Here is a 15,033-nt window from a genome sequence, read left to right as displayed (position 1 = left end):
GAATATGCGACTTGCAATACAATTTGTTAAACAATATTTTATCAATGAAAAATATGTCTGACAAATATATCTTATTCGTCAAATTGATTCTTATACATTATTATTATTAAATCTTTTATAAGCTAAATTTTACAAAAATATATATATATATAAGGAGACTACTACTGTAATTAAAAGAAACTTTTTTTTTATATTTCTACTGTAATTTTATATGACAATTTGTTTAAATTAAAACAAAAAACGATTTTGTTTTTATGAGTTAGACTACTTTTAATAAATTTTAAGCGTTATGAATTAAAAGATGAATTGGAACATTCGACAGTGAATTAAGTAATATAATAAATTATTTATAATAGTTTAAAATAGAAAAAGATTTGTAACTGCAACTAAAAATAAAGTATAAATCAAGATAAGGGATATATCCTTTTAAATTATATATATTACTCAAATGTGGATTCAATTTTCATAAATTGCTATAAATTTTTGACGAAGATTTTATTTGATTGTATAATTTGACAGTTATATCTAAGACGATAAGTAAAATTAAACAAAAATTATATTTTACTTTATATTTAGTTTTAAACATTGTAAATATTCTATTAGTATTATTATTGATTCAAACCTGCTACAAATATTTATAACAGAAATTTTGTTTACAATTTATATTGTTAATAAAATGAAAGCTCGTTCATCGCTAGTTGTTTATGATTTTATTTTATAAACTTATACGACACCCGTGAATAGTTTCATAGGAATAATTACGAGGCTATAAAATATAATAACTCGACTGTTAAACTGTGAATATAAAGAGTGTTGCACATCCTTAAAAAAAAACTAATATTTTCTAAATTTAAATTAATAATACATATAACAGGTAAACTTTAATGAAAATTAAAATACTGCATTAACTAATATGAAAATAAAATTAGACATAGAAAATTAACTGAGACATTTTTTACTTTATTTTCTGCAAATTTACTATTTTTTAAATAAAAAATAATAAAACTGTGTTAGAATCCATTCCATATTTAAAATTCCATAAACTAACCCTTAAACTTCAGGAATACCAGGTCTTTAAACTTTTAATTTAATAATTAAAAAAAAAACTTACTTTTGGAGTATTAAGTGTCATGACTCGTAAATATAAGACTATATAAAAATATTTAAATATAATCCTATATATACTAAACGAGAACTCAATGCTGATTGAGGTAGAACATTTGACATCATTAGACCTTGTAAACGAACATACCTGTGTTTGACGTCATATATTTTTTTGACCAATTACAACGATCTAATGATTTATGACTGATAACAAGGGAAATTGCTTCATTATAATAGTTCTTATGAATTAAAAGATAGATTCAAAATATTCTATTATAGTTTCGTATGTACTTATCACAAATACTAATGATGTACCGGATGTCATAAAGTACTTCTATTCTGATATTCAACGCTGTGCAAAGGGATATTTAACAGTCTAAATGCAACCGAATCTGATATGGTGATGTTTCAGGAAATGAGAAAAATATTTCTGTTAAAAAATAGTACCAAAATTACCACTATGGTACTTGGCGCTGCAAGCAATAAAAATTTTATTTCTACAAAACACTCATCTTACGCTGAGAGCTTAGCGACGAAAGAGATGTATATTATTTAATTGGTCCCCATTCTAATGACGAAAATCTGAAGGCGATACTTAATTGATTCTCTGTGATGTTTGGCATGTATAGCGTAATGGTGTCTTTTAAGACTGCCAAATTTGAAACGTATCCTCGATAAATCACACTTTTTAAGTATCCCTACGACCAATAATCGCATGGATTAAGGTTCCGGAAACGGAATGAGTACGCGGTAGGAAACACATGACTAATTACTCTCTTATCGGTGAAATGTTGCAGAAACTACTGTATTCAGCGTCGGATATGTGGAAGCGTTTCATCTTGCATGAAAGTGGTTGACTAACGTGTCGCAGTTAGGTACAATAAAAGTATTGAGCATCTCTCAGTATCTCTGGATCGTCACAGATTACATCTCAAAACTATTGGGACTAGCTTCTTCTAAGAAAAATATCCATATCAGATAGTAACTTTAGGCGAGTGCAGTAGAATTAGACTTGCCAGGTTTTTCTCAAAACAGGAAGCCTTTTCGACAAAATTACGCGCTTTTGAAAAAAAGTCACATAATATTATTTCCGTGCATAGCTTATATAACAAAGCCGGATATTCCTGTCTGGTATAATTAAATGGTTTTTTTTTCTTAGTAAGGGAATAATATAGTCTAGTCGAAAGTTATGTTCCTTTATTTTAAATAATATTTTTAATACATAAATTTAATAAACAAAATTTAGCATAAATAATGCATGAAACAAATGATCAGATTTTATATTAAGTATTAATTTTGAAATTGAAATTCATTTATAGTCTATAGTTTAATACTTGTAAATAAATATAACTTACAATAAATATTTTGTATAATAACAGTACAGAATGTAAACTAAAAAGATGATATAACCGAAATTATTTTTCAATTTACCCCTTTTTATGAAAAATAAAATAAGTAAATAATAAATTATGTAATGTATTCAAGTAATGCAGGTCATGAAGACAATTTTTTCAATAGTTTAATAAGTATAAAATATTTCCTATTTAAAATTAAGCAACAGATTTAATGGACACATATAAATATAACATAATTTTAATACTTTTAAAGTAATAAATAATATACGGTATTTTCTACTCACAGTATATGAAGTTTGTGGATAATCGACCATTGTTGTTACCAGCGCGACGATTATTCAACAAGTAACAGGTCGAACAAGAAACTTTTAAATTAAGGTTGATGCCAACAAGTTTTTATTATGTAATGTCGTAAGCAATGAACTATATATTTTATTAAAAAAATCTTAATTTCTATTATTTCGTTTTTCTTTCTTTTTTTAAACTTTTCATTGTTTGATGTAACGTAGAATCTTACTATTTTAAAATTTTATAATTAATTTATGTAGCCAATTATAAAATTGGCTACATAAATTAATAAATAATTGAAAGCCAGCAAATTGATTTTGAGTTTTTATTTACCATTATAAGCGCTACACTGTTATAGTTTACTCTTATTTAATAAAAGCAAAGCTACAAGGTACACAAAAAGTGTTTCTGACTCCTTTAAATAAGATATTTATTTTTATTATCGTAAATCAGTTGTTCGATTACATATTTGGACTAGGAATGATTATTATTACTAATAATCAGCATAAAGTCCATTCTTGTAAATGCACTAGAGAGTTCTCCTGGGAAAAACTTCCAACCAACTAGAAGGTATCGTTTTGGTAACGAATGACCATTCTTCTTGAACATGTAATCAATTGATCTTTTGTTGTTGGATGCGGATAACGAGCATATTATCCTGAAGTTTTCTCTAGATATGTAGTCACTATGAGAGTCAGATCTGGAGAGTTGCCTGGTCAATCTCTCTAGATCCCAGAAAACTGCCTCTGGATTTCTTGCAAAGTGTTTTTGGTAGTTTGGGACTTTTCGTAATTGATACTTCTGACATAACGGTATAGCCTACTGTTGAAGTGCACTTTTTATTACTACAAGTAATATTTAGAAAAATTGAGCTTTCGGCAACGTTTATGGGGTGGCTACTCCACATTTTCCTTCATTGTCCTATGAAATTTTTCTTCGACTTAGGAATCTTTTAAAATGTTGTCTATTCCTGTTCTATGGAAACTCGTTAGGCTTCCATCCAGCAATTTGGATAGTAATATACAGTATGACATTGATATTTTTGAAAATCTTCAATTTTGGAAGTTCTCGTAGACATTTTAAGTATTATCACTTAACCATTAAAAACGTTGAAATTAATGACAGATTAAGAATTTTTGGAGGCCTGTGACTTACATGTGATGTAAGTAAAGTTATTAGAAAAGAGATACAAACGCGATTCGCTTTAGGCGTGTACAATTGTTTGTAATATTTATATTAAATATTAAAGAGTGTATAAATACAGGGTGTGCACAAATTATTAAATGAATTCGTAAGATTATATTTTCATAAATATTGAACAGAAATACTTGATATTACCACCATTGTTAATTAATTAAGAAGATATGTGCAGTTTTGTACTGACCTTAAATGCAATTCGATCTGTGCCCCACGTGTGGCACAGCAAATGCCAAGACTGTACTCCCATTCTCGCCAAACCTTCTCAAGTATGTCTTGTGTAACGTTCCTGAAAGTGACAGTGTAAATATGGAAATCTATGGAGAAAATTCAATTTTGAACTTAACACAAAGTGTTAATTTATTTTATATCTCGACGGTAGAACGTCTACAGAATTTAGGAACGGAGTTAAGTTTACTTGAAATGTGAAGTTTTAGCGGAGATAGTATACGGACGGCAACGCTGGTGATCTCCTCCCTTTGAGAACTTTCTACGAGAAACTGGCCCATATTTAGGTGTTACTAACGTGAAGAAAACCCAGAAACTCCATGTAGCCACCCCATTGGCGAGGCGCGAATCCACGACTAACTACCAGTGTACAATAGTTTTAGCCACTTGGCCACCGGTGGGCTCAAAACCTACTGAAACAAACAATACAAATATGTTATCAAGGATAGAAGTAAACAGAGACTATCTTTCCTTGGGACACGAATTAGATCTTCTGATTGACATGTCTAAACAGCAAACTGGTGATTCGAAATAACCCGTAAATTTTTAGAAATGTTGAGGATTCGGCTGAGATAACAGGAGTGAATCTAGACTTAATCAAACGCTAAATTATTATTCTATAATGCATAAATTGTAATTACAAAATTAATTTAGTTAAATTTCAAGTCTACACAAAGAAGATATACACAAGACATTTAATTCCAACACCATGCATGACATCCAATGTCTATGATGTTAATATTTTATCCAAAAAGAAACGTCTGAGATGTAAAAGAGTATCGAGGAAACTGTCGATGCCTCGCTACTTTTCCCATTTGCTATTAATTTTTTAGCAAACATTTTAAATTTTCTGGTAAAAATCTTGAGGGCACGGCTACCAAGCTCCAAGTTTATTTTTACCAAAGAAAAACTTTGACCGTCGTCTAAATTGTCATAAATTTTTACTTGACGAAATTTTTTACATGTCAGATGTTTTTGTTTGGATATCAATTGTTTTTGTTTAGTAATTGTTTTGTCTTTTATTATGTTGGGCAAGATCTACTATGCTATGGTGCCCAGTGGTAAGTTGCAATGTGACATAGTTAGTAATTGTCTATTTGTTTACACGTAGGAAGCGGAGAATAATGATTTCCGGGAAGTCTTTTAAGGGTAAGTGACCCTTATTCAGGCGTTATAGACGTGGAGAAAGAAAACCCGGAAAACTTCACGCGGCCAGTCCGTCCTGGCGAGCCGCGAACCCACGACCGAACTCACAGTGCTCAGGGAACGGAACCTCTTGGTCACTGATGAGCCTTAATAATTATATTATTACATCAAGGCATAAGATTGGTCGGCTTTCGGTGACCGCCGACTGAACGCGTCGCCGAACAAATGCGCTGTCAATCGAACGCGCGCTTTCGATACGCCGTTTACAAAAATCGTTATAAAAAGTTTTAATTCGCATAAATTTGAACTTTTGTAATTCTGAGTAACCTTTTGAAGAAAATTCATTAGTTTTCATGCAATTTTATTCTTATAAACATAAAATTAAGCTGTAAAATTGAATTAGTTCTATGGGAAACTCCCGTGAACATTGACCTATCGACCCGGAAGTTTCGCCAGCACCTCACTGATAACAGAAAAGGTTTAAGTTTAAAATTTAAGCTTTCTAGACTTCTAGCTTTTCTCTACGAGCGTTTGCAATGCCGGATGAAAAAAAAACGACAAGAAAATAAGCTTTTATTGGCATTTTTTGCATTTCTAGGTTACTTATATTTTGGCAACCGTTTTATAGAAAATCTTGAAATTTTGCACACTACCTAAGAAAACAATTTTCTTTCGAACGAGATATTCAGAATTGCTTCAGATGTTTGGGGCAGAGAAATCGATCCCATAATCGGCAACTCTGATTCCTGTATATATTAGTAAGTCGGTGACTTTTTTACTTGGCAGGAGTCACGGCAGTGACTACTGATTTCACGAAGGGACATTAAAGCTTTTATTCTCCCAATTAGTCAAAACTCGGAAGCTTAAGAGGTAAGAAACAAACAACAGATAATTTAGGGAGCTATTTACGAAGAAAATATCAAGAAGATGTACAGATTCGTACTTACTGGACAGACTTCTCATCACTTCAGATTCATTTATAACTAGTTTGCGAGCATCCCAGATAAATAAAGGCAAAAAATGTTAATCCTACAATGTGAAATTTAATAGAGAATGAGAAAATTTCATCAGAACCAGAAAGAAAGAATTCTGCTGATTCACCAAGGACTCTGGATGAGTGTTAGTGCCAGTAGTGATCTGATTAATTGTTTTTATATTCTTCTTTACAGTTATGATTCTTCGTTTTTCAATTTTGCTTGTATACAAATGCTTTTTTTTATTAGGATTAAACATAATACTAAATATTAATATCTGTTACTTATTTTTAGTCTTATAAATATTTCTATGAAGTTTTGCTGATTCATATACTGTAAATAATTTTAATTTTTTTTAAATGCCGTATATTAAATGTTTTGTAGAATTACTCATATTTATATTCTATTAGTAAAATCTACCCCCCAGAAACAATAATGCTTTACACTTGCATTTAGAAATTTTTTCCCTATATTGCCCAATTACACACTGTGTAGCAGTGTGAATGCGTTGTTTCAATTCCCGCGATGTTGTTGGAAGTGGAGAGTAAAGCGTGTATGTATGTGGTGGTGGAGAGACGTAAACATTGGAGAAGGAAGAAACTGCACACTGATATCCGGTAACCGGGGCGGTATGTGCGGAAGATTTTTTCTGTGGCTGCTGCACGACTCCGGTAGGTGTTCATTTAGGTAATCCCTGGTGTCCTTGTTTCAATGACGTTACCGGAAATGAAACAGCGGATTCTCAACGCTAACGGGAACGTCACACAAGACAAGCTTCAGAAGGTTTGACTAGAATGGGAATACCGTCTGGACATTTGCCGCGCCACACATGGAGCACTATCAAACACATTTATCGTCAGTATAAAACTGCAAAGATCCCTCTTTCAAATGATGATAATATCAAGTAGGCCTACATGCATGTATTTCTGTTCAATATTTATGAAAATATTATCTTACGAAATCGTCCAATAACTAGTGCACATCCTGTATGATACGAATAAGTAGTTGAAAGTTAATCTGTTTTGACAATTGCCTATTTATTTTACAGCTAGTTAATATTATCCATTGTTATTTGTTATTAAACACAAAATCCAAAATCCGTATTTTTTAAGTATTTTTTCCTCGTTTAATATTAATATTGATAGTTACTATCATAACTTACAGTAAGCTATTCTTCTTAGTTGGTTTATAAAATAAATAAAAACTTGTTCTTGAATATTCGAAAATGAAGTAAAAATAAAAAGAAACGACCCGATAGGTCCAGAAAGAAAGGGTTAGTGGGAAAATGTCCACAGAATGAAAGGAGTTTAAAAAATCATTATCTCCCGTTGTTGTAATTTAAATAATAATCCTGTATAAAAATAGATAATAAAAGGAATGGAATTCTATGAAAAATAATTCTTTCCTGAAATTACAAATATAAATCACATACATGTAAGCGAAAAATGCATCAGCAATAATGATATTGAAATAACAGGAACTAAAATAGAATTATTTTAATGAACTTATACAAAATATTTACAAATATTTTAATATTAGAAACAGTACGATTGAGTTAAAACATGAAAAATCTAAAACTTTTGACTTTCATCACAAGTATCCTGTAATGTGAGGAAAAAAATTTTTAATATCGTGTTCTATAACTATGTTTAAAAATGGGATAAAAAGGTTGATAACGTTCAAAAGCAAATTGAAAATGATTTTTTTTTCCTGCTGGAAATGTAGCATTAGCAAATATCGGATCTATATCACTGTAAAAAATGGTTATTAATGCAGGAAATATGATGCCTTATTTGATCACTAGAGCGCTCAGAGCAAATACAGTTTGTAAATTTGTGTATATCCTGTCTACTTGGAACTTGTTTATTAATAAAATTTATTAAACTGGTGTAGTTTCCGATTAGCAGATAGAGGAGAACTTAGTCAAAAGTCAAAACAAATTATCTTTATTTTCACAGGTGAGTAAGGACATAGAGGTAAAAAGAATTAAATAGAGTTTGTGTTCGCATATAAAAAAAACACAGGATGATTGTGATGAGAGTATAAAGTCTGAAATTTTGCTTCCGCTTGCGAAAAGCAGCTATGAAAGCTTATGAAATTTTTGAAATAGTTTATAATGGAGATCCCGAGATCAAACGAGCCTACAGCGCAGTGCGTACACCACCATTATTCCTCACTCCAAAGAAAACAAAAGTTGCTCCGTCAACCGACAAGATAATGAGTAATGACCATCATCATCTTTAATTTTCACGGATTAGGAAGATTGTGCCGTCCGAATACGTTGGTAGATTACATCCACAAGAAATGTCTCCGTGCCACTGATTGCAACTGTACTAGGGTTTCTCATTTCCCGGTCTTTTGCATGTCCCGAGATTCCGGGATAAAAGTGAACTGTTTCCAGGGATCCCGGGAAATCCCGGGACGAAATTAATTATTTTTAAGATATACAAAATATCACGAAATCAAATGATATAATTATTTTTCATTTTTTAAAGTAATTTAATACGTTCTGCACCTCTAAAATCATATTAATAATGATGTGTAAGATACATATTAAAAATTACCTTTGAATTACGTAGAAATTTTCACAAATAGAAGAAATTTATTAAAGTTTGCTGGAAACTGCATACAACAACAACAACAACAACAAAATGCTTTGAATTGAGTGGAAATATTTTTAAAAAATGAACTTAGATTAAACTTCTAACTTAAAAGGTAATTTTCGTTTTTTAAATAAAACATAATACAAAATATTATTGTACATTTTTATAATAATATTTTAAAAAGTAAAGATGGTCAATACTCCGATCAATCAATCTAATTCTTATTTTAGTAATGAAAAGTCCTGCTACCGAGAATGCCCTTTCCGATTTAATTGATGTTAGTGGAATCGTCTTTAATGCATTTAAGAGAAGACAGATGTTATATGTTTTTTCACTTGTAGCCTGGAAGATTTCGAGTTCGTTTTCGAGATTGTAGTACTTCTTTTGCTCTCTAGTATTCTTGATTTGTCTACATCGGCTGTTTTAATAGCGGCATCAAGCTTATAGCCCGATAATTCGGCAATTCGTTTGGATTTAATAATCAGGTTTATGAAGAAAAACTTCATACTTGCAGACTTCGTACTCGTTCGTATCCTTGCCAAATTTGCACAATTTGGAGTTACGCAGTTATTGAAGCTATCGGAAGCAATAGCTATTGGGTATGTCTTAAGACAGTATAAGTATAATTATTCCGGATATTACAGGTTCCGACAAGTAAAGAATTTTCAGAGTCCTGCCATAAATAAGTTATGTACTGATTATTGACCATTTGTGACATGCCATAACGAAGAAAAATTAAAAAAATTAATAAGTAAGTTTAAAATTAATAAATACAAATGTATTTTGACAGTTTATGAGTTAATTATACTTTCTATTTGCAAAATTTCCTCAATCTTAATACAAAATAAAAAAAAAAGTAAACTTTTAAGAAATTTGCGGGATTTCTCAGGATGAGAAGAATTTCCCGGGTTAAAAAAACAACCGGGATCTCGGGATCTCGTTTGAGAAACCCTAAACTGTACTGTACGTTGCTAACGAAGCAACTAGATTTTTGGCCAAGAAAAATCCGTGCGTTCTACATCCAATTAGTTCTCTGGAGTTTTACCTATTCTCAGCATTGAAATCTATTCAAAAGGACGAGACATCTGAAAGACTGGCATCATTTCGATGGCAGAAGTATATTGAATTTCATGGATAATTTTGAAAAAGGTTACAGTAGGTATGTTTGAAAGTGATTATCATGTGAGGAAACAATTAGTCTGGATTTATTTTCACTCCTCTTTTTTTAACAGCTAGAACGGTGAATTAAAATTTGTAAAGATATAAAAATAAGATTTATACATATTTATAAAGACAAAATAAACTTGAATGTTAGAGCAACTTTAATTTAAAAAAGTATATTTTTTTTTGCATAGTAAATAAGTAAAGATTATATTGGGTTAAACAGAGTTTTTGCTTATTTTTTAACAGCTGTCCTTACTTAACATAGATGTGTGACTGAATTATACAGTTGTGAAATGTAACAAATTATTGCTAATGTGTAATTGTATTTTTTGTTTAGAAGCTTGTTTTGATTGTTTTACATCACATATTGTTTGAACAAAACGAAGTTGAAATGTCTCAGATAAATCCGGAATCGTGTAAGAACGAAACCGGAAACCATGTTTTACAGGGAATCGGGAAATTATTCGTATAAAATTTCACAATTTTTAAGTGCAATCTTCGTAATTCAATATTTTGTTTTTTATTCGAGTATGCACGCGTATTGTCTCAAATTTGCCCACGGAGTTTACAATATTAAAATTTTTAATTTGTTTTGTGCCTAGGGTTGCCACCTCAGAACTTAGTCTCGCCCGGAGACGATGATTTAAGAAACAAAAAAAAACCATATGCATACATATACAGTTTTTCTATTTATATAAATCCCATAAAAAACAATTAAGTGTTAATCGTGCGTCATTAAAAGTTGATTAAAATCGCGATAAAATTTTTTCGCGCGGATAAAAATTTTTGAATTAAAAAACATCCAAAAATAAAAAAATAAAATTTTTTTTGATGGTCCAACAGACCATTTGTTATATAATGCTATTTAACCTGCTCAAGTCTGACTCTAACTATATACTATAACTTACCATTAATCATCAACCAACACGAACACTGTTTATCAAACTGTCACCTATGTAGCCTATATCATGTACTCTTTCCTGTGACTGTTTTGTCAAGAGCTGTCTATTGAGAGTGACAACTACATAACACGCAGCAGCACTGTGCCTGCGCCAGTTATAGATGTTATGTCTTTAAGCCAACAACCAGCACACTAGTAATTTGGTACACGGGGAAAGAAATATACACGACGGTTTTCATATAATTTTGTACATATTCATTTCAACTTGCACAACCCGGAGAAATATTAATTAACCCTGGAGCCCAGAGATAACTCACTGAATCCTGGAGTCTCCGGGTCAAACCCAGATAGATGGCAACCCTATATGCAAGTGCCATCATTAAGTAGAGCAAAAAGACACCCTTAATTATCTGATTTGAATTAAGAGATGACAAAAAAAAGGAACAAAATATTATGTTGAAAAACCAAAATTGCAAGCTTTAACAGTCCAAGTGTTAATGCTTGTGATATATATTTTATGTATTTAGTGTTGCATGATTAAATCTTGACACATTCTTACTACAGACTTGAGGAGTTTCAAATCTTATCCCTCATTTGTATTGTCAGTCTACTTCTTGAACAAACTATTTTGTTTACTCTGTATATATAAGCTATAAAAACAATGATTTATTTTAATTAAAAAATTTCAGTTGTAATAACATTTTTCCATTTGAATTTTCTGCAAAAATTAGATTTTCTTCAGAAAACAAATCTAAAATTCAACCAATGTCATATCAACCATTTGGTTCTGGACCAAGAAATTGTATTGGAATGAGATTTGCACAATTAGAAGTAAAAATGGCAATTGCCAGAATCATAAAATCATACAAATTAATTACAGAAGAGAAGGTATTGTATAAAATATGAATATTTTTATTAAATAAATATCTGGCTAATGATAATTTACAATTTATGTTTTGTTTCAGGAATTAAAAATAGCATATTCATTTGTGACATCTCATCCTAAGCATGGAGTTAAAATCAAAGCTGTACCTGTCTAAATTGTTTCCAATAGTATACAAAAAAGCAACATTGCTAACAATTGCTGTAAAGATAATTTTTTAAAAATTATTGATAATATATGTAACTATTGTGTAATTGTCAAAAATATTTAATAAATATCAAATCATTAATTAATAAAGCATTTTTATTAAAAAAACAAAATCCAAATATACAAAACTTTTACTTACAGCTTCTTAAAAATAAATTTATATTCATTTATTGTATAAAAACCAGTTCTGCATATCGTAACTTAACATTTTTCAAGTAATAAAAACAATGATATAGAATCTTTTTATATACTGACTTATTTCTTTGATTTTAAAGTATTTCCAATAATTATTATTCTGTCTTATTGATTTCACTGGCAGCTGCATTGTCCATCAACCAATACAACTGGCCATGAGATGGAGAAATTCTAGCAGCTGGGAGAGGATTAGAAGAATCTTCTCTAAATATTTCCTAAAATAAAAATAAAAAAATTGTATATTTAAGATAATATTAAAATATTTAATGAAATATATTTAGTGTTCTTTTTCTAAAAATTTGTTACCTGTACTACATACTACTTATCAATACCTTTTATGCTATCTGCTGCTATGCCATACCAGCACATTCCAGCAGAAAAATAGTCCTGGATATTATTTATTTACAGGATGTCCAGAAAGGATGAGTGCAGTTTAAAAGTAAAATAAATTAAAAATAAAAAATGTTCAAAGAAAGTTTTGTTTTTATTTTCAATCTATGGTTATTGGAAGATTATTTACTAACAATTATGTTATCTAAATGGCATCCATTACACTCCTGACACTCTTCTAATCTTGAACAAAGATTTCTCAGTACATGTTGACACAAAGCCTGAGATACCGATACTATTTCTGCTGTGATATTCTGCTTTAATTGAGTTAATGTCTTTGACTTATTTTTGTACACCCTCTCTTTAAGAAGTCCCTGTAAGAAATAGCCCAGAGGACTCAGGTCTGAACTGCGTGGTGGCCAGTTAACATCACCTCTTCGTGAAATCAGCTTATTGGGAAATAACTCCTTTACAGCTTCAATTGATTNACCATTCACCATCCACAAAAATATTGTAAGGAGTCAAATTCGAATTTTACATTTATTTTTGAGGTTTTTATTTAGTTCTTGTTGTTATTTATTTTGGGGACATTTTATTTTGTTAAAGGACAAATACTCTATACCCAACTGAAAAAGTAAACTCTAAATTTGAAAAATTAATACTCATACCATGACTGACACCATACCTCCTATGTCACCAAACTACTATGGCTTCTCGGATTGAATGATTTTTTAATAGGATATAGTTTTGTGAAGAAACGTACATAAAAATAGCATAAGATATTCTTTACTTTTTAAATATTAAAACAATCCACTAAAGTTTAAAATTTATTACATCTACTAAAGTACTAATAGTAATGAAGAATGCATACTTCATTCTTGAATCATAATACTTGATTCTTGATTACAAAATGAGGAATTTACACTTCATAATATATATAATAAAGTTATAAACAACTTTTTTATTTTATAAATTTATAAAGTAACTAATATTAATATATGTTGTTAGGTTATAAATAATTATTATAATGACTTAAAAATCCTATTGTTTATCTTATAAAATAAATTAATAAACTTTAAACAATTACATCTATATCTACTGCTATTAATAATTTAAATATTTAATTTTAATAACGTTAAAAATCTATATTAATTTGATACTTTAAATTAATTATGAAATACATAATTAGATTTACCTTACTACAGTACAGATATTACATTATTATATTTAAGAAATCAAATTTTAGCTATTTTGCATTTTTTTTTCCGGTTAAAATTTCATTTATATTTCTGGAATAATTAACTTTAAATAAGTAAAAATAAAAAAGAAATTTACCTTTTGAGTAACAACAGACATCATGACAAATAAACGTGCAACTAGCCAGTCTTATTTATGTGATCCTATACACTGTACGAGATTTTTATACAGAATGAGATAGGTAAAACTTGATATCATTAAGTCATGCGAATAATGATCTGTTCTTGACGTCATACATTGTTTGACCAATTGACAAAGATTTAACAATAAGGAAGAGATCCGAATCATTAACAAATAACAGGGGGGTGCCGTGACATTTGGTGATAGGGAAGCTGTGTTTTTGTAACAAGCCGACTTCCAGGGGCAGTCAGTCAGTGATGGTCTAGGGTCCATTCGTATTCGTTTGTTCGATAAGTCAGTAAAAACCGTAGACTTCTCCAAATGTATTTTTAATCAATAGATTATCTATTAGTTAAAAATCCTCTGGCAATCCAAACTAAATAAAATATTAAATTCCTTTGGAATATCTGACTTACTATTCAAAGATAATATTCAAGACTGGAAGTTTGGTTATACTATGTTAATGGAATCAGCGATTGATCAGTCTATAAATATGGATCAAAATAGTTTAAATCAAAATACCTATCACCCTTGGTACCTAAAAATATTACAAATACCTTCATCACAACCTTATATGATAAATTCAATTAACTTTAATGTGAAAAGACTGATTGCACAATTACGCTTAAATAAATACTCGTTATATATTAATAATACTTATATTGACCTGTCAAACAATCTTTGTCCATGGTGTAAAACCAATGACTTTTCAACTGATCACTTATTTCAAAAATGTCAAAGTCTTTCAAAAATATGTGAAACTTTTAACATCTCCCGAATACTCCAAAATGACTCATCTCAAGATTATAGAAATACTTTAAATAATCTGAATAAAAAAGATCTCTACAGTCTGTATAACTTTTTCACTAAAATTACAAAAATGTTGTAAATCTATGCCAGTATATTATGCCTCCAATATTGTACATCTGATTATTAATGTAAATAATAAATTGCAACTGTCAAATTGTTTTATACTAATATCCTATATATTTTGTAAATATTGTAAAAATTTTATAATATCTCTTGTTTAACCCCCTGCAACAGGGACACTTCCCTTTATGCTAATAAAGATTATTATTAT

At 29.9% G+C, this 15,033-nt stretch overlaps 1 protein-coding gene across 3 annotated transcripts in view; it reads right to left on the bottom strand.

Moving 5' to 3' along the window:
• LOC111623938 (sodium- and chloride-dependent glycine transporter 2-like) overlaps positions 1 to 13,998 on the bottom strand; it is a 45,795-nt gene extending 31,797 nt beyond the window's left edge. The window contains exon 1 of one of the 3 annotated variants that reach the window (XM_023366676.1): positions 13,911 to 13,998. In XM_023366676.1, coding sequence (XP_023222444.1) covers positions 13,911 to 13,934 — 24 coding nt within the window. In that variant the 5' untranslated portion in view covers positions 13,935 to 13,998. Of the gene's footprint in view, positions 1 to 1,111; positions 1,260 to 1,419; positions 1,490 to 13,910 lie in introns of those variants that run through there. The other 2 variants (XM_023366679.1, XM_023366677.1) reach the window with 2 other exon arrangements.
• Positions 13,999 to 15,033: the final 1,035 nt, after the last annotated feature.

Source organism: Centruroides sculpturatus, unplaced genomic scaffold, assembly GCF_000671375.1.
Source record: "Centruroides sculpturatus isolate CEXI.00-Female unplaced genomic scaffold, Cexi_2.0 scaffold455, whole genome shotgun sequence".
NCBI classification, from domain to species: domain Eukaryota; kingdom Metazoa; phylum Arthropoda; class Arachnida; order Scorpiones; family Buthidae; genus Centruroides; species Centruroides sculpturatus.
Note: the sequence above shows the minus strand (reverse complement) of the source record. Positions and strands in the feature narration are given on the sequence as shown.